General features: G+C 39.0%; 1 protein-coding gene across 2 annotated transcripts in view; it reads right to left on the bottom strand.

The window, feature by feature from the left end:
- Window positions 1-499: 499 nt before the first annotated feature.
- LOC115222198 (ankyrin-2) overlaps window positions 500-21,390 on the bottom strand; it is a 36,276-nt gene continuing 15,385 nt past the window's right edge. For both annotated transcript variants that reach the window (XM_029792348.2, XM_029792349.2), the window contains exons 2-3: window positions 14,448-14,766; window positions 500-1,098 (exon numbers count right to left, since the gene is read on the bottom strand). In XM_029792348.2, coding sequence (XP_029648208.1) covers window positions 653-1,098; window positions 14,448-14,766 — 765 coding nt within the window. In that variant the 3' untranslated portion in view covers window positions 500-652. The remainder of the gene's footprint in view (window positions 1,099-14,447; window positions 14,767-21,390) is intronic.

Raw genomic sequence — 21,390 nt, forward strand, 5'->3', positions numbered from 1 at the left:
TGGTATTCTATATTGATACTATAGGTTTGAATTTTGTGAATAACAGAATTTAAATGACACTTGGTGAGAAATAAAACTAATAGGCGCAGGAGTGACTGTGTGGGAAGTAGATTGTTTACCAACCACATGGTCCCGGATTCAGTCCCACTGCGTGGCACCTTAAGCCCGTCGTATATATGTATATATATATATATATATATATATATATATATATATATATATGCGTGTGTGTATTTGTGTGTCTGTGTTTGTCCCCCTAGCATTGCTTGACAACCGATGCTGGTGTGTTTATGTCCCTGTTACTTAGTGGTTCGGCAAAAGAGACCGATAGAATAAGTACTGGGCTTACAAAAGAATAAGTCCCGGGGTCGAGTTACTCGATTAAAGGTGGTGCTCCAGCATGGCCGCAGTCAAATGACTGAAACAAGTAAAAGAGTAAAAGAGTAAAGAGTAATAACAATATATTGAAAAAATAAATGAAATAAAATAACAACCCAGCCACCGGTGAATAAAAATGTTTTAATAAATCTGAAATAAATATCCACAATTTTTTCCCTGGTACAAATTGTCATGGGCTGACACTCTGAATAAATATCTTCTGATCTCTGTGAACTTAGAACTGCATGCAAATATACAAGACAATTGTGATATATTAGCTGTCGACTGAGAGCAAATGATTTAAAAGAATTTTGTTGTTAATGAAAGGTGGAAGCTTCAAGCTCTTCACTTTTTGGGAAATATTTCCACCTATACATGATCGAATTGTCCTGATACAATAAAACTGAAGTGATTGTGTTGTGCGTGTATAGTCCGTATACCATTTTGCCATTTCTTCACATGCAAGTAATGGGTCTCTTAGGTCTTCATTTTTTTCAACTAAGCCTGCCTTCCATTGATAACCAGCAAAAAGTAAAAGTTTTGCTATCTCCCAGTTCTTCATGAAGATAGCCAGTTCAAAAGGATCGAAGTAATAATCAATTCTTTTGCGACAGATTCTACCTCGATTCTGAAACTCACAATTCCAATAAAGTAAATGTTTAACCACATTAATTTGATTACGGCTGACAGCAGCAAGAATTGGTGTAACGCCAGATGGAACTAGAAAAAGAAACAAATTGAAATAAAAATTAATCAAACTGAGTAATCAGATCATATGCAAGAGTATTTGATTATAGAACTGTTAATAACAATCAACTCATCAACTGAAAGGTGTGGGTGTGGCTGTGTGGTGAGAGGTTTGCTTCTCAACCACATGGTCATAGGTTCAGTCCCACTGTGTGGCACCTTAAGCAAGTGTCTTCTACCTTAACCTCAGGGTGACCAAAGCCTTGTGAGTGGATGACAGATGGAAACTGAAAAAAGCCCGTTGTATCTGTGTGTCTTTGTTTGTCCTTGACAACTGGTATTGGTGTGCTTAGCAGCTCAGCAAAAGAACTGAGCAGCTCAGCAAAAGAGACCAATAGAAAAAGTACCAGGTTTAACAAGGCCCAACCTTCTGAGTGCTTTCACAGGACTTAGAAAAACTGAAGGACTGCTGCAATAAGTCTGTGAATCTGAGAGGGGAATATGTTGAATAAAATCATAATTAACTGATCCTCCTGTACTTTCTTTGACCCAAGAGTCAATTTGTTTGACTAAAATTTTTCAAGGTGGTGCCCAAGCATGGCCAAAGTCGAATGAGTGAAACAAGGCAAATATAGAAGATATTATGCATGTATAACAACCCTCATTCATGTATAACGCAACCCCGTTAATTATGGGAAGGGAAATCCTGGATAACAATATCTCTCGTATATATACCACATGCTGACTTTTCTTAAGAGTTACGATGTATGGGAAAAGAAGTTCGTAGTTAAATTCATTTGAATCATGGTAGAAAATACATTGGAAATGTTCACATGTTCTAAATGAAATGGAATCAAACACACATAGACAAGGTATGTGTTGTTAGTTTGTGAGTTGACAGCAGTTTTAGGTGTAAGAGAATATATTCTTTAAGTGCCTGGTGTAAAAAAACACCTGAAGTTAAGTCATAGTCAAGTGAGACAACTCATATAGATGCCTAAGAGTGATTCATATAGATCCCTAAGATGTGACTTATCAATGCTGCATACTGAACAAGGCCCACTGCGAGCTATATCGCCGAGTACGACTATATGCTAAATGGTTTAAACACCATCTACTAGCATGTCCCAACGTTTGAGCCTTGTTTGGTATGCGGCACTGATAAGTCACAACAATGGCAAAACATTGGTGTCTGTTGGTCTAAGAAGGAAGGAACCTATGTGAGTTGTCTTGCTTGACTATCACTTACTTCCAGGTGTTTCTTAACACCAGGCGCATAGAGAATATATTTGTATTTGTGGGTGTACCTCTGTCTCCTTTGTATGTATATGTTCAAGTATGTCTGTATGTATGGGTTTCTGTGACTATGTATGTGCGTCTGTTATGTATGGATGTGTGTCTCCATATGTGTCCTTGTGTGTATGTGAGTGTGAAGTGTACATATGGTCATGTGTTTCAGTCTTCATTTGTGTATGTATGTGTGCTTGTCTGTCCGTATTACCTATCTAACTGTTTACTTACATATTTATTTACCTACCTACGCACACACACACATATATACATATATATATACATATATATACATATACACACACATATATATATATATCTATATATACATATATATATACATATATATATGTCTACATAACAGCCAACTAACAACTCTACCAGAGTATATATAAACTGTAGGTATAGGGGTATGACTACCTTCAACATATATTTCCTGTTTAATACTGGGGACGTATCATTAATGTCTGTGTGTTGGGTCCTTTGGGTGCTTAGATAAAATGCGGACGTCAAGTTGACCCAGTGTGCCTCCATGGTGGTCTTTGGCATGTTGGTAGAGTATGGAGGACTGTTTTTTATTGTCATATTGTCTCAAATGTTCCTTTAGTCTTTCCACAATGCTTCTAGATGTCTCACCTATGTATATCATGTTCTTGTCTTTACAAGCACCTGCTATGCTACATTTCTAGTTCTGCAGTTAATGCCAGGGTTAATCTTACATACCATCCAGTTATCATTGGGACATGTGGTACCCTCAAAGGGGCATGTTCCACATAGTTATGATCTGATGGAGCTCCCTGGCTTTTGATAGGGAACCTTTGATCATGGACCTTGTAGCTGTAGCCAGCTATTTTTGAGTGGAAGGAAGTAGGTAATGATTTAAGTCTTGCATATAAGAAAACTGCAGTGTGTGTGTATGAGGGGGCGCTGAAAAGTTTCAGGCTAAAGGGTATTGAAAAAGGCCAGGTTGGCGGCCCAACCTTCTGAGTTCTTTCACAGGACTTAGAAAAACTGAAGGACTGCTGCAATAAATTTGTGAATCTGAGAGGGGAATATGTTGAATAAAATCATAATTAACTGATCTTCCTCTATTTTCTTTTACCCAAAGCCAGGAACTTTTCAGCACTCCCTCATACATAGACACATGTTGATGGCTCCATCTTGTAAGAAGAGTACCATCCCTTCACTGAACCTAGCACAACCATGTGTGCAAAGGTGGCTCTTCAGTCCAGCTTCCACCAATGTAAGGGAATAGAATGGGTATATTATTAATACAATATCATAAATTAAGCTCCATTTATGGCCAAAATGTTACAAGAGTGAGTTTTTTTAAAATTAACCAACACTCGTGGACATACTTAAAAAATCAAAAAACAACACGGCACCCCTGATTTTTGCAAACATTTTTTCACAGTGAGAACTGTTGAACCATGGAATAAACTATTTGCATCAGTTGTTAGCAGTCAAGACTTCCATGCTTCTTGAAATTCACCAACAGTGCACCTGATGCCCACAGCCACCTCCGTTTTTTTCTTCTTCCCTTTTTTAAAAACTTTTTCATTGTTCACCTGTGCATAATCTATGTACTGTTCACGTAGTTTTGATTACTTTTTCCGATGAGCTGTAAGTGCACCAGAACATTATGTAAATTCATTATAGAGAATACCCTCCATCAGGCATTTGCCATATTCTGAACGCCTTACTTCCCTGGGCATGGATACATTGAAATTCCGACGTCTGGCAGCTGACTTGGCAGACACCCATAAAATTATTAACCATCTTACAAACTATAACTCTGAGCACCTTTTCAAACTCCACCCGTCTAACACCCGTGGACATGTTTACAAAGTCAGAAAACAGCACAGCTCCCATGACTTTCAAAAACATTTTTTCACGCTAAGAGTTGCTGAAGCATGGAACAGACTGCCAGCATCAGTTGTTAGTTGTCGGAGCACTGCATCCTTCAAAACTTCCATGCTTCCTGACATTCGCCAACACTACACCTGGTTTTCTCCCCTCCATACACACGCAAGCATGTATCTGACTCATACATTGTTCACTTTCCAGACATTTGTACATTACTGCATATGCTTTATATGCACTTTTGACAAGTTGTGGTACATCTGAGCACTGCATACAATAATTTCATTATTATTATTATTATTATATAAAGGTAAGAATAATTATATAATCATCAGACATAGTCAACTGGAAATCTAATACTTGGACTCTTTTGCAGTGAAGGTATAAAAGAAAAGGTCTGGCTAATAAGCCAATGAAATTTTTTGGCTGCATTAAAGAAACCAAGAGAGAAAAGCGTTGAAGATAGGTGCAGACAAAATAAAATGTTAGGTCTAGTTCTTCCAGAGTTATGTCCCTTGGATTGGATTACGCCGTCAAAAGTAAACCCAGCAGTCGAGGCCAATGTGCAGAGAATTTTCATTGCATGTGTGTGTCTACGAATGAAGTAGGGTGAAGTGTTATGAGGAGAGAGTGATGGGAAGAGGGTGAGAGAGTGAGAGGAATGATGGGAGGTGGGAAGCTAATTAGCAAGTTTATGAAGGAGTATTATATGTATTACTAGCAGTATCGCCCGGCGTTGTTCGGGTTTGTAAGGGAAATAACTATATAAGCATTTTTAGAGAGTTATAGCCAAAAAATAGCAAAAAAATGCATCAAAAATGGAAAAAAAATTATGGTAAATTTTTTTTAAAACCGTTGGTTCATCGTAGACATTTTTAGAGTTACTTCCCTTATATAATAGCGAAAAAAATGCATTAAAATGGAAAAAAACTATGGTAAATTTATTTTTAAGTCGTAGACGCGCGCTAATACCCAGAAGGGCTCGATATGAATCACGACTATAAGATACCCGGTTTTGGTTAAACTGCACCGCAAAATGTGGGAGTAGTTAGGAATCTAAATCGTAGGAGACAGACACACAACCTTACTTTTATATATAAAGATATTGTATGTGTATTGGTGAGGTGTGTGGTGGGGCAATGTGATAAATTGTGAGAGGAAAGAGAATGAGGATTGAAGGTAGGGAGACAAATGGAGGACGAGACTTATAAGAGAAAAGAAAGAAATAAAGAGGACATTGGAAGAAAGAAAAGAATAAGGCGCAGGAGTGGCTGTGTGGTAAGTAGCTTGCTTACCAACCACATGGTTCGGGTTCAGTCCCACTGCGTGGCACTTTGGGCAAGTGTCTTCTACTATAGCCTCGGGCCGACCAAAGCCTTGTGAGTGGATTTGGTAGACGGAAACTGAAAGAAGCCTGTCATATATATGTATATATATGTATGTGTGTTTGTGTGTCTGTGTTTGTCCTTCCAACATTGCTTGACAACCGATGCTGGTGTGTTCATGTCCCCGTTACTTAGCAGTTTGGCAAAACAGACCGATAGAATAAGTACTAGGCTTACAAATAATAAGTCCTGGGGTCAATTTGCTCAACTAAAGGCGGTGCTCCAGCATGGCCGCAGTCAAATGACTGAAACAAGTAAAAGAGTAATGAGAGTAAGTGTCAAAATACAGAAGAAAGGGATGAAAATAACTCCAAAAGGGGCCAAATGCCAGATATGACTAGTATGGAGGACTAGATCAATTAGTGAAAACATAATGCCATTCATGAAGGCAGGGGGTAAAAATTTCGTATCTAGAGTTTAGAAAGGTCCACAGGTGAAGCAAATTCTTCAGGATAATTCCTTTGTCTGTGAAAGAGAGCTTGGACCTTCTGCTGTTGTGAAGACATGGCCTGCACTTTTCTAGCAATCTCCACTATTGCCAACAGGCTAAGCAAAAGTCAGATATTAGTGACAGACGTGGCTGTGTGATAAGAAACTTGCTTCCAACCACATGGTTCTGAGTTCAGTCCCACTGAGTGGCATCTTGGTTAAGTGTCTCCTATTACAGTCCCATAGGTGTACTTAGTGGATGGAATCAGAAAGAAGCCCATCATATATATATATAAACATACATACACACATACATACATAATACATACATACACACACACACACACATACATACATACACACATACATACATACATACATTCATACATACATGCATACATGCATACATATATACATACATATATACACATATATGTATATATCTATGTGTCTGCATCTTTGTGAATATGTTTGTCATCCACCACTGCTTGACAACTGGTGTTGGTTTGATTATGTCCCCATAACTTTTTGGTTCAGCAAAAGAGACCAATGGAATAAGTACTGGGCTTAAAAAAATAAGTCCTAGGGTCAATTTGTTTGACCAAAGCTCTTCAAGGTGGTGCCCCAGCATGGGCTGCAGTCTAATGACTGAAACAAGTAGAAGAAGCAGTATTATTACTAAATGGTAAGCTCTGTATCCTACTTAATGTAGATGTATTATAACGATGTCATAAGACTTCAGTATTCATCTGTGGGTACTGGTGTTGTTTGCGCAGCAATTAATTACTGCAAGGTATATATGGCCAGGAATTAATCATACTGCACAGCTGTGGGTGTGGTACTTCTTGAAATGTTATCATGCAAAAATTAACCAAGATGTGAAATCATCCCCTGACATGTTTGTTACACCAGATGCTAGGCTCCATCACATAGGCAGTGATTTGATTGGATCCTTTGTCCCTTCGGAAAATTGCTTCTATTTGATGGCTTGTGCAGACCCCTGACATGTGTGGACATGTTGACATGACCAGGTTTTCTTCCCATCACAGATATATCAGTGGAAACAGTAGCATGAGCTTTATCTACAAAATTGGATTTTTCAGTTTGGTTTCCTTCTATTTATTTCTTTACTACCCACAAGGGGCTAAACACAGAGGGGACAAACAAATTAAGTCGATTACATCGACCCTAGTGCGTAAATGGTACTTAATTTATCGACCCCAAAAGGACGAAAGGCAAAGTCGACCTCGGCGGAATTTGAACTCAGAACGTAATGGCAGACGAAATACAGATACACCTTTCTCCCGGCATGCTAACGGTTCTGCCAGCTCGCCGCCTTCTATTGCCACACACAGCCTAGGCTTGCAGTTAGGATCTACTCTTTTCACTGCACTCACAGACCTTGGATATCAACATATATGTTCTACCGCCTGAGGCCAATGAAATGGTCAACAGGTTTCCATCAACAACTGAAGGCTGCTCTTTGTGCACAACATAACCCTGACCATTGGCATGAGCTTGTTCCCATTGTTTTACATTTTATTTATTTATTTATTTATTTTTACTTGATTCAGTCATTTTGGCTGCAGCCATGCTGGAGCACCGCCTTTAATCGAGCAACTCAACCCTGGGACTTATTCTTTTGTAAGCCCAGTACTTATTCTATCGGTCTCTTTTGCCGAACCGCTAAGTAACGGGGACATAAACACACCAGCATCGGTTGTCAAGCAATGCTAGGGGGACAAACACAGACACACAAACATACACGCACATACATATATATACATATATACGACGGGCTTCTGTCAGTTTCCGTCTACCAAATCCACTCACAAGGCATTGGTCGGCCCGAGGCTATAGTAGAAGACAACTTGCCCAAGGTTCCACGCAGTGGGACTGAACCCGGAACCATGTGGTTGGTAAACAAGCTACTTACCACACAGCCACTCCTGTGCCTACATGGTTTACTTGCAACGATAAATGCTGAGACAAGTTGTACAACTGGTATATGGAACTGCACTTAGGCCACTTGGACACTAAGTCACCCATAACTCAGAAATTACGCCACAAGATCCAACTATACATTTTGACCGACACAACACACGTCAGGTATCTCTTCAATCGGTCCACATCAAAGTATTTCAATGGCACCAAAAGAACTGAGAAGACTCATTCATGCTTTTGTATGAGTCTTTCAGCAAAGCACTTCAACCATCATACCAAGGGCTGTATAAAGTTGCACATAATGTCCCAAACATTGCATCTTTATTTTTTTTTATTAAATTTGCCACAAGGGCAGCACACAGAGAGAAGCTTGCGGGCTCGACACAGACATTAATGGGATGAATGATAATGATACAAGGATGATAAGGATGGGAGAAGATGAAAAGCGCCCACCGACTTTCGCTTCTCTAAAACATTGTTCTTTTTTTCCTTTTTTAAGCACAATGAGGTGATAAACCTCTTGAATATTGCATCATATTCATCAAAGGCCAGCATCAGACTTGACCATTTGACCATTTGAAAATAATATTTTTTATGGAGGACAAGCTTCTACAAACAATAACTCTGAGCACCTTTTCAAACTCCACCCATGTAACACCCGTGGACATATTTACAAAGTCAGAAAACAGCAGAGCTCCCATGACTTTCAAAAACATTTTTTCACGCTGAGAGTTGCTGAAGCATGGAACAAACTGCCGGCATCAGTTGTTAGTTGTCGGAGCACTGCATCCTTCAAAACTTCCATGCTTTCTGAGATTCGCCAACACCACACCTGATTTTCTCCCCTCCATACACACACAAGCATGTATCTGACTCATACATTGTTCGCTTTCCAGACATTTCTACATTACTGCATGTACTTTATACGCACTTTCTGACAAGTTGTGGTGCACCTGAGCACTGTATACAATAATTTCATCATTATTATTATTATTATTATTATTTCTTCTCCTTGTTTGAGGAACTGTTAGCAAGAAAGATTAATTGGAGCTTCTCATGCATCTCAAGCTGAACTGGAATGGACCACAAGGTCAAGGCATCACATTCACAGGCCCAAATGTTTCTTACATTACACAGATTATGTTCAAGGGCAATGAAACTAATTTTCAGTTTGAATATTCATACTCACATTTTCTTTTTATTATCTTGGATTCTGTGAAACTTTGATTCTTAGGTGGTGTTCATGTAGTGACTTAGCACTGACTATAATGTCACCAGTTACAAACGCCTCATTGCTCAATCAAATTAAATATGATAAAGTCATCGATTTGACTAAGAGTCTTGCTGTTTGGTGGGTTCCACTATCAAGCATTTAGTTTGTCAGTCATTAATCTTTTCTTTGACATCTCACTGATCGTTGTCCATCAGTCACAGTTTTCCTCCACCAAACACTAAATAGGGAGATTTTGCCTGTCTATTAGAGAACCACACACCATTTAGCTGAATCCATGTCTCATGTTCTCTCAACCATTCATACAACATTTTCTCTATAAGTATATTTTGTAGCTATTTCATGCACACACACGAAAAACATATTATTTCACGAAGATTTTCAACACACTTCTCTTTGAATGAATAATTTTACCTGCCATGCCAATTTTTATTTTCCTTTTCGATATTTTATCCACTAGGACATATTTTTCTCTTTTTTGTTCCTTACCTGCCACATTTAACTTTTTATTTTATTTCTTAAATGAAGGCGGCGAGCTGGCAGAAACATTATCTCGCCGGGCGAAATGCTTAGTGGTATTTCGTCTGTCGCTACGTTCTGAGTTCAAATTCTGCCGAGGTCGACTTTACCTTTCATCCTTTCGGGGTCGATTAAATAAGTACCAGTTACGCACTGGGGTCGATATAATCGACTTAATCCGTTTGTCTGTCCTTGTTTGTCCTCTCTGTTTTTATCCCCTTGTGGGTAGTAAATAAATAGGTATTTTGTCTGCCTTTGCATTCTGAGTTCAAATTCTGTCACGGTCGACTTTGCCCTTAATTTTTTGGGGGTTGATAAAATAGATACCACTCAAACACTGGGGTCAATCAAGATAACTTACTAGCTCCCCCAAAATTGCTGGCCTAGTGCCAAAATCTGAAATCAATATTATTTCTTAAATTAAGGCAGTGAGCTGGCAGAATTGTTAGCATGGTAAGCGCAATACTTAGCAGCCTTTCACCTGGCTTTATGTTCTGAGTTCAAATTTGGAGCTGATAAAATAATTACCAGTTGAATACTGAGGTTGATGTAATCGACTTATTCTTCTCCCTAAATTGCTGGCCTTGTACCAAAATTTGAAACCTATATTATTTCTTACATTAAGGCAGTGAACTGGCTTAGCAGAATTTTATCTGTCTCTGCATTCTGAGTTCAAACTCCACAAGGTTAACTTTGCCTTTTATTCTTTCAAGGTCGATAAAATAGTACCAGTCAAAAACTGGGGTTGATGTAATTGACTACTCTTTACTCTCTCTTTCACTCTTTTACTTGTTTCAGTCATTTGACTGTGGCCATGCTGGAGCACTGCATTTAATCGAGCAACTCGACCCCAGGACTTATTCTTTTGTAAGCCCAGTACTTATTCTATCGGTCTCTTTTGCCAAACCGCTAAGTAACGGGGACATAAACACACCAGCATCGGTTGTCAAGTAATGCTAGGGGGACAAACACACACACGCATATATATATATACATATATACGACGGGCTTCTTTCAGTTTCCGTCTACCAAATCCACTCACAAGGCTTTGGTCGGCCCAAGGCTATAGTAGAAGACACTTGCCCAAGGTGCCACGCAGTGGAACTGAACCCGGAACCATGTGGTTGGTAAACAAGCTACTTACCACACAGCCACTCCTGTGCCCACTTCCTCAAAATTTCAAACCTTGTGCCTATAGTGGAAAGGAATATTATTTCTTACATTACATTAGATATCTGGCCAGTTTCAACATAAAACAGGTAGAGTATTTTGGTTGGCTACAGGCAGTTTAACCCTTTAAATACCAACCCAGCTGAAACCACATCTGGCTTTGTAGTACAAAGTTCCAAATTAAAATCTTCCACCAACCCTTATTCAGAATTTATGTTAACACTAGCTTAATGATAACTAAGTTATTTTACTAAATTCTTTGTTATATTTAAAATTAATTGAAAGAAACAGTAACAAAAGGGTTAAAATATCTATTCTTTTATCCTTTTACTTTTTTCAGATATTTGACTGCAGCCATACTGGAGCACCACCTTTAGTTGAATAAATCAACCCCAGGACTTATTCTTTGTTAGCCTAGTACTTATTCTATCGGTCTGTTTTGCTGAACTGCTAAGTGACAGGAACATAAACACACCAACATCGGTTGTCAAGCAATGGTGGAGAGACAAACACACGCACACACACACACACACATACGATAGGTTTCTTTCAGTTTCTGTCCACCAAATCCACTCACAAGGCTTTGGTCGGCCTGCAGCTATAGTAGAAGACAGTTGCCCAAGGTACCACGCAGTGGGACTGAACACGGGACCATGTGGTTAGTAAACAAGCTACTTACCACACAGCCACTCTTGCGCCTATATAATAGAGAAATAATTCTTAAATACTAACAAGCTGAAGATTTATTTTAAGTGTCAACTTTAAAAGTTTGACATTTCATAGAAAACATTAATTATTTTTGTTATGTTTTACTTATTAATTAATTCTTTATGATTTTTGGCACAATTTTTAGTCATTCTGAGAGGAGCGGAAAATCAATTACATCAACCCCAGTGCTCAATTGGTACTTATTTTATCAACCTTGAAAAGATGAAGGGCAAAGTCAACCTTGGCGGAATTTGAACTCGGAATATAAAGAGCGGGAAGAAATGAAGCTAAGCATATTGTCTGGTGCGCTAATGATTCTGCCAGCTTGATGTCTTATCTTACTTTCTAATTAATGTAATTAGTCCACAATACACTGTAAGTAACATAGGTCTAGTTTCCTTGTTTCTCCAATGCTCTCTTTCTTAAAGGATCTTTGTCTTACAATTTACTTGGTAACCTCACCAGTGCTGGTGCATCCAGTCCACACTCTAAAGTGGTTGGCATTTGGAAGGGCACCCAACTACAAAAGAACATGCCAAAACAGGCCTTGCTGGTGCTGGTGCCGTGTAAAAAGCACTCAATCCACTCTGTGGGGTGGTTTGTATTAGGAAGGGCATCCTGCCATAAAAATCCCTGCCAAAACAGACAGTGAAGCCTAGTGCAGTCTTCTGCCTAGTCAGCCCCAGTCAAACTGTCCAACTCATGCTACCATGGAAATCAGATGTTAAATAATGATGTTATGTGTGTGTGTGTGTGTGTATACAAGGTGCAATGGATAAATTGTTGCCATTCTATATATTTAATTTTGCGCATGTGCATTGTTTGCTTTTGATTTTGTTGACTACACAGTATAGTAGGGTCAGTTGGGCACTGTCTGTGAGAAAAAGAGCACAATTGACGCAATTCACTCTGCCAGAAATTTGGAAACGACATGCTGTACTGCTTGGCATTCATGCTGGAAGCTCCAATATGAACATTTCAGAGTGTTTGGGTGTCAATCTGAGGACAGTGAAGAGGATTCGGAAAGAGTTGGATGAGTCTAATGGTGATTACGAAGGTACAGCAGCTTGGAAAACTCACTCTGATCATTCTGATAAGAAAAGAACTTCCGATTTTGCTGGTGAGATCCAGGCCATGAGTGGCAATGATCCCTCCATGTCAATCAGGTCCATCGCCAGGGATATGGGAGTGTCTGAGTTTCTTATCAGGCAGGTAGTGCATGAAGACATTTGGTATTCCTCATACAAGATGAGAAAGGGCCAATTTTTATCCCAAGCCATCAAGGACAAGAGGAAAGACTGCGCTATGAAGCTTTTGAACAAACTCAAGCATCCCCTCCAACTGAACCTATTTCTTTACTACCCACAAGGGGCTAAACACAGAGGGGACAAACGGATTAAGTCGATTACATCGACCCCAGTGCGTAACTGGTACTTAATTAATCAACCTCGAAAGGATGAAAGGTAAAGTCGACCTCGGCGGAATTTGAACCCAGAACGTAGCGACAGACGAAATACCATTAAGCATTTCGCCCGGCGAGATAACGTTCCTGCCAGCTCGTTGCCTCCAACTGAACCTGCTTTGGTTTTCCTCAGATGAGAAAAATTTCTGCTAGGATCAGATGGTGAACACACACAACAACCATTGGCTTGCCATGTTCCCAAAACATGTACTGAGAATGAAAAAGTCAAACATCCAGTCAACATCATGGTGTTTGAAGTTATCACTAGTGATGGCAACATTATGCCTCCATTCATCTTCCTACATGGCTTCAAACTCAACATGGAGGCCTACCCAAGTGCCTGGAGGTGGTAGTGCTGCTCTGGGTCAAGAGGGTGGCTGCTGGAAGACCCTGTGTCTAGCAATAGGACTCTGCACCATGCTACATAAGCAGGAGAACCCAGTCATGACTGTCAGACAATTTCTGCAACCACATCATGCCTAACATCTGGCCACCTAACTCCCCAGACTGAAACCTCCTTGATTATTATGTGTTGGGTGCATTTGAGCTAGAGACCAATAAAACTCCTTGTAACACCAAAGATGAACTGAAGGCAAGGATTATGGCAGCATCTACCAACTTAAAAACAAGGTGACTATCCAGAAAAGTTGCAGGAGATACCAAAGTCATATGGAGGCCGTTACTGAAGCCAATGGCAATTTTATTAAATAAAATTACTCTTTAGTATTTCAAGATATTCTAATGTAATTTTGGTAAATACATCTATTAAAATGAGATGTCAGTGTTATTTTAATTTTTGTGTAATATAGATGACAATATATTCACAGCACCTGTGTGTGTGTATGTGTGTGTGTATTCTTTTACTTGTTTCAGTCATTTGGAGCACCGTCTTTAGTCGAACAAATCGACCCCAAGACTTATTCTTTGTAAGCCTAGTACTTAATTTATTGGTCCACTTTTGCTGAACTGCTAAGTGACGAAGGTTTTTATAGTATATTTTTTCACTATTGAATTGCTAAATAGAGGTTTTTCTCTATATTATATACATATATTGTATATTGTGAAATTTAATTTAGAATTGCTAAATTGAATTTTTCCTGTAAGTTTGGAATTATATTCCCTACTACTGTTATTATTATCATTATTATTATTATTATTATTATTATTATATATTTCTCCCTGGACGTGACACCAGTCCATTGCAGGATTACTTATTTTTATCAGCTGAGTGGATTGGAGCAATTTGAAATTTAGCTATTTGCTCAAAAAAGTATAATGTATCATCTGATCCAGGAATTGAAACCAACACCCTGACCACTACACCATGTGCCTCCACTTTTAATTGATATGAAGGGAAGAAATTCAAGAAACTAATACTTACACACCATGTTTGGAATGGAACCTTGTTCAATAAAAAACTGAACCAATTCAGCCGAACCAACAAAAGATGCACATATCAAAGCATGGCTATATTCACACATTGTCAAGTTTAAATTACTTCCTGCCTGGGTCAGTAAAAATATCATAGATTGGATATTGGGATCAATGATAGGAGCAACTCCAGTTGCCTGTTTTACCGGGATATTTTCAAGGATACAGTTTGTGAGGGGAATCTTGCCAGACCTGTCAGCCATATTAGGGTCGGCTCCGGCTTGAAGGAGGATTTCAACAACATCGACATGTTTGGTGAGCACAGCCAACTGGAAATTAAAAAAACAAAAAAACAAATAAAGGAAAGTTATTAAAACATGTTGATGTGTTTTAAAATGTTTACCTTTTTCTGTATAGATGACTAGCACTCATCATCAGTCATCATCATCATCATCATCATCATCATCATCACTGCCATCATCATCATTGCCGCCATCATCATCATCATCACCATCATCATCACATCATCATCATCATCATCACCATCATCATCACCATCATCACAATCATCATCATTGCCATCGTTGTCGTCGTCATTGTCGTCATCATCATCACCACAATCATCATCATTGCCATCGTTGTCGTCGTCGTCATCACCATCATCATCATCATCACCATCATCATCACAACCATCATCATTGACATCGTTGTCGTCGTCGTCGTCATCATCATCATCATCATCATCATCATCACCACCACCACCACCACCACCATCATCATCAATCAATCAATCAATCAATCATTTCAATGTCCACTTTTCCATGCTGGAATGGGTCAAACAGAATTTGTCGAGGCAGATTTTCTATGGCCAGATGCTCTTCTCTTTGCCATCCCACACTTGTTTCCAAGCAAGGCCAGACATGTTTTAACAGAAGATTAGAAATGAAGGACACACTTGTATGATAGTGACACTTGCTTACAACTATCATGTGATGTCAAGGCAAGGAGGCAGTAAAACACACACACACACACACACACACACATTATGGCCTAATAATCTATTTGTTTTATGTTCATACTGACCAGATCTGACCTCTCACACTTACCAAACAATGTCGTTCTAGAAATATACAATCACATCATCGAAATTTCAAAGCTATGAGATAATGCATGAGTCATTCAAAACAATGTGAATAAATAAGTTTTACTTTTGATAGAGTAATGTGAATGCTTAAGGGTTTAATAAAGGGAGACACACTCTCTCTCTCTCTCTCTCTCTTTTACTTGTTTCAGTCATCTGACTGCGGCCATGCTGGAGCACCACCTTTAATCGAGCAACTCGACCACGGGACTTATTCTTTTGTAAGCCCAGTACTTATTCTATCGGTCTCTTTTGCCGAACCGCTAAGTAACGGAGACATAAACACACCAGCATCGGTTGTCAAGCAATGCTAGGGGACAAACACAGACACACAAACACACATGCACATATATATATACATACATATATACGACGAGTTTCTTTCAGTTTCCGTCTACCAAATCCACTCACAAGGCTTTGGTTGGCCCGAGGCTATAGTAGAAGACAACTTGCCCAAGGTGCCACACAGTGGGACTGAACCCGGAACCATGTGGTTGGTAAACAAGTTACTTACCGCACAGCCACTCCTGTGCCTTGTGTTTATTCAATCAATTATGTTTTGGCACCACTGACAGGACACAAAACCTGTTTGGCAATGAATGTTTTGGTAATAAGAACGTTTCTCACATGGTAAACTCATATTTATACAATGTCTGGTGTGTGTGTGTGTGTTATAAATGCAGTTTTTTTATTTCACATTTCATACTCACTGTTTTGTTTAATTTTATTTCTGGAACACTTTGATATTTGAATAAAAACCTAGCAAAAGCAACAGATTAGTATTTTAACAATGTTAAATTTTTTTTAAATACGTGTCCTGCCTATATTTTTAGCAATGTCTAAGGTGCTCTAAATAACTCTTATAATTCTCAAGGCTGTCTACATCCAACATGGTCTGGAAATCTTCCAGCTGTTATATGCACAATAAAAACCTGGTAGAGATATCTAAAATTCCTACAAAGATTATCCTAAAGATTTATGAATTTCCAATGGACCTACTGTAAATAAAGATGTCCATCATATCTTTAATTTTTTACTTGTTTCACTGATTAGACTCTGGTCATACTGGGGCACCACTTTGAAGAAATTTTTAGTCGAATGAATCAACCTCGGCACTTATTTTTTTTAAGCCTGGTACTTATTCAGTCTCTTTTGCTGAACCACTAAGTTATGGAGACATAAACAACACCAGCTGTCAAGTGGTGGGGAGGACAAACACAGACACCAAGACACACACAGACAGACAGACAGACAGACAGACACACACACACACACACACACACACACACACACACAAGCGCACACTTACATATGACAATTTTGTTTCAGTTTCCATCTACCAAATCCACACACAAGGCTTTGGTCGGCTTGAGGCTATAGTAGAAGACACATGCCCAAGGTGCCATGCAGTGGGACTGAACCCAGAACCATGTGGTTGGGAAGCAACCTTCTTACCACAAAGCTATGCTTGCACCTATATTTAACCCTTTCGTTACTGTATTTATTTTGAGATGTTCTGTGTTTCTTTCAATTATTTTAGATATAACAAAGAATTTAGTAAAATAACTTCGTTATCATTAAGCTAGTGTTAGGAACATAAATTGTGACTAAGGTTTGGAGGAAGATTTTAATTCAAAATTTATAACAAGACATTTGTACTATAGAACCAGAGCCAGTTTCAGCTGGGTTGGTAACGAAAGGGTTAAGGATCAAAGGTAAAAATAAGTGAAAATTGTAAAATAGCATGGGTGGTATAATATTTTACAGTGCCATCCAACTCTCAACATATAAAGGATTTTTGGAGGTGGGTAGAGGGGTTGCACCTTCAAATTTCAACAAAATTAAAAGTTTAAACAGGAATTTGACATTCTCCACAACAGCATGAAATAACTTTTGTCAAGCCAATTAATTGTATTTTTTATCGTTTACTTGTTTCAGTCATTAGACTGCAGCCATGTTTGGGCACTGTCTTGAAGAATTTAAGTTCAGTAATTATTAATTTTATTATAATTATTATTAGTATTTTTTGTAAAAACTGGTACTCTCTCAGTCTCTTTTGCTGAACTGCTAAGGGATGTAAACACACCAATACTGGTGGTGGGGAACAAGCACAGACAGAAAATGTACACACACACACACACACACACACACACAGAGGACAAGTTTCTTTCAATTTCCATCTATCAAATCCTTAAATATTGGCTGAAGAAGCAGGTCGTTGTTGCTGGTTACATATTGCTTGCTCTCTTTACTCTTTTACTTGTTTCAGTCATTTGACTGCGGCCATGCTGGAGCACCGTCTTTAATCGAGCAACTTGACCCCGGGACTTATTCTTTTGTAAGCCTAGTACTTATTCTATCGGTCTCTTTTGCCGAACTGCTAGGTAACGGGGACATAAACACACCAGCATCGGTTGTCAAGCAATGCTAAGGGGACAAACACAGACACAGAAACACACACACACATATATATATATACATATATACGATGGGATTCTTTCAGTTTCCATCTACCAAATCCACTCACAAGGCTTTGGTCAGCCCGAGGCTATAGTAGAAGACACTTGCTCAAGGTGCCACGCAGTGGGACTGAACCTGGAACTATGTGGTTGGTAAACAAGCTACTTACCACACAGCCACTCCTGCTGTTGAGTATTTCCAATGATATCACATCTACACAATACTGCACATAAGGAATGCTCCAGCAGGCACCAACTCTACACAGTACAGTAAGGAATGCCCTGAAGGGTAACATCTCAATGTGGTACTATATAATGAGGAGTGCTCCCGATGGTACCATCTCTCCACAGTACTGCACAAGGAGTGGTCATATGGTACCATCTCTACACTAGACCATATGACAACAGAGGATTGGAGCAATATGAAATTTAGCTATTTGCTCAAAAAGTATAATGTATCACCTGATCCAGGAATTGAAACCAACACCCTGACCACTACACCATGTGCCTCCACTTTTAATTGATATGAAGGGAAGAAATTCAAGAAACTAATACTTACACACCATGTAGTCATTAAACCTGCTAAAATTAATTGCCTATTCTCCATCAAATGAAACCCCAGACCATAACCCCAGCTCCAGACTCTAACCCTAACCCTAAATCCTAATCCTAACCTTAAACCCTAACCCCAAATGCTAATCCTGACCTTACCCCTAACCCTACTCCTAACCTAAAACCTTAATCCTAAAGCTTAAATCCTAACTCCAACCCTAAATTGAAACCCTGACCCTAACTCTAAACCTTAACCTTCCATCGAATCAAATCCCTTCTTAAAAAGAAGAGCAACACATTAGATAATCTAGTATTATATTGTGTGAAGGAAAAAACGTGGATGGTAATGACTGGGCGTCTTTTATCATAGGTCTGTTTAATCACAGATGAACTTAGGCCAAAGGAAACAACAACAAAAAAAGAAACTAACAAAACAGGTGTCAATGCAGGATGGCCCCTGTTTATAATTTAATGTGTTGTATTGCTTCTTGAGAGAACATTATTTTAACCCTTTAGTGTTTGCATTATTCTACCAAAATTAATGCTTCTTCATCCACATTGTTTTGAACTAATCATGGATTATCTTGAAGCTATGAGAATTTGATGAGGTAACTGTTAACTTTTAAAACGATATTGTAGGGCTGGTGTGAGAGACCAGATGTGGCCAGTTTGAACATAAATCAGGCAGAATACTTTTGGCCGGATATGGCCGGTTTAAAAGCTAATGAGTTAAGGATCATTTTCTCATGTTTATAAGTGGTTTTGGTTAGGAAGAGGGGATTCCCACAGGCCCCTTTGATGCTGGTGACACTGATATACAACTTGAATGTGTGTTGGTTAATGCCTACTGGGAATTTCAGAGCGTTTATCTTAAGGGCAGGAAAGTTGAGTTTGGTGGTTAATTCAGGGCCTTCTAGATGAGAAATGAGATTGTGTGAAGATGATATGTAACTAGTTAGTTGAAGCCTTTACTATAAAAGTAGGAGAATCAGAGTGAGGATTCAGTATGCCTGTGGGTTAGGCTTGGAGTTGCTAAGTCCTTGCTAATCAAACTGGTAGTTTTCCTACAAATGGTCTAAAAAGTTCTGTATGCATTAATATCATCATCATCATCATCGTTTATGGAAAGATGAAATAAATGAAAGTGAATCTTCTGATGTTAACTATGAATCTTATGATGATGGAGATTTGCACTGCATTGATGCTGACATGTTTACAGAGGAACAAATGGAACGGTTATTTGATGCTGAAAGTGACGTTGAATTTGAAGGATTTGAATAAATGTTTTTGCTTTTGTTTTTGTAACTGATAATGATAAATATGTAAAGGCAATTTACTTAATATTTATTTTTCATTGACGTTATTTCTGTTATTTCTTTATTTTCTGCAAACAAAATGTACAAAAATGCAACACGTTTGCATTATGTTATATATACAATAATAATAAAGGACGTTACCGTATACATTTTTACAAACCAAGGACGTTATATAGACCTCCTTGACTCAAGTTAGAGAAGGGGTGCATATTATACACAAGGTTTAGGTTTTTCAGAGGTACAGCCCCCTAAAAATCCCCTGTGTATTATACTCAAGGGCGGACTATACTCGAGGATTTACGGTACCTTGAGAGAAAAGTTGGACCTAAGAAGCATCAGATATAGTGTGCAAGAGAGACAACTGCGCTGGTATGGTCATGTGGTGAGAATGGATGAGGATAGCTGTGTGAAAAAGTGCCACACCCTAGTGGTTGAGGGAACCTGTGGAAGAGGTAGACCCAGGAAGACCTGGGATAAAGTGGTGAAGCATGACCTTCGAACATTAGGCCTCACCAAGGCAATGACTAGTGACCGAGACTTTTGGAAATATACTGTGCTTGAGAAGACTCGGCAAGCCAAGTGAGACCATAACCTCGTGGCCTATGCCAGGGGTGTAACCAGCCCACTTATGCATACCTTTCCTTCATTTAACAGACCTGCTTGCGAAGACCTGTTGAGGCAAGTGAAATCGAAATAAAATTCGATGACTGGCATCCATGCTAGCGGAGAGCTAAGAGCACCATTCGAGCATGATTGTTACCAGCATCACCTTACTGGCACTTGTGCTGGTGGCACGTGAAAAACATTCGAGCAAGGTCATTAACAGTACCGCTGGACTGGCTCCTGTGCAGGTGGCAAATAAAAACACCATTTGAGTGTGGCTGTTGCCAGTACCGCCTGATTGGCTCTCGTGCCGGTGGCACATAAAAGCACCCACTACACTCTTAGAGTGGTCAGCATTAGGAAGGGCATCCAGCTGTAGAATCTCTGCCAGATTAAGATTGGAGCCTGGTGCAGCCATCTGGTTCGCCATTCCTCAGTCAAATCGTCCAACCCATGCTAGCATGGAAAGCAGATGATGATGATGATACACACACACATAGAAAATCAAATAGATCTTGGCAAATTAACTTAGAAGCACCTCTGTGTATCTTTGGTTAAACAGATTACTCCAAAGAAAATATATCAGGTGATTTATTTTGTTTACTGTGTGTATGTGTGTGCATGTGCATATGTGTTGTCATAAAGTACATAGGCTATAAGTTTTATAATTTACAGTCTATGTCCTTTATAACTCAGTGTCTTGAGAATGGCCTTTCAATACTTTGTTCTCAGTGCCTTGAGGTTGACCTTCAATATTTCATTCATCAGCTTTTGTGGGCACTAGTGTGTTAATGCAGATGAATGACCTGTGAGAGCCTTTCATTTTCACACCATACACATAAGGTCACTGTAAGAAAGTTTTGGGTGGGTGATGAGTTTGAT

The sequence above is a fragment of the Octopus sinensis genome, linkage group LG19, assembly GCF_006345805.1.
Source record: "Octopus sinensis linkage group LG19, ASM634580v1, whole genome shotgun sequence".
NCBI lineage: Eukaryota > Metazoa > Mollusca > Cephalopoda > Octopoda > Octopodidae > Octopus > Octopus sinensis.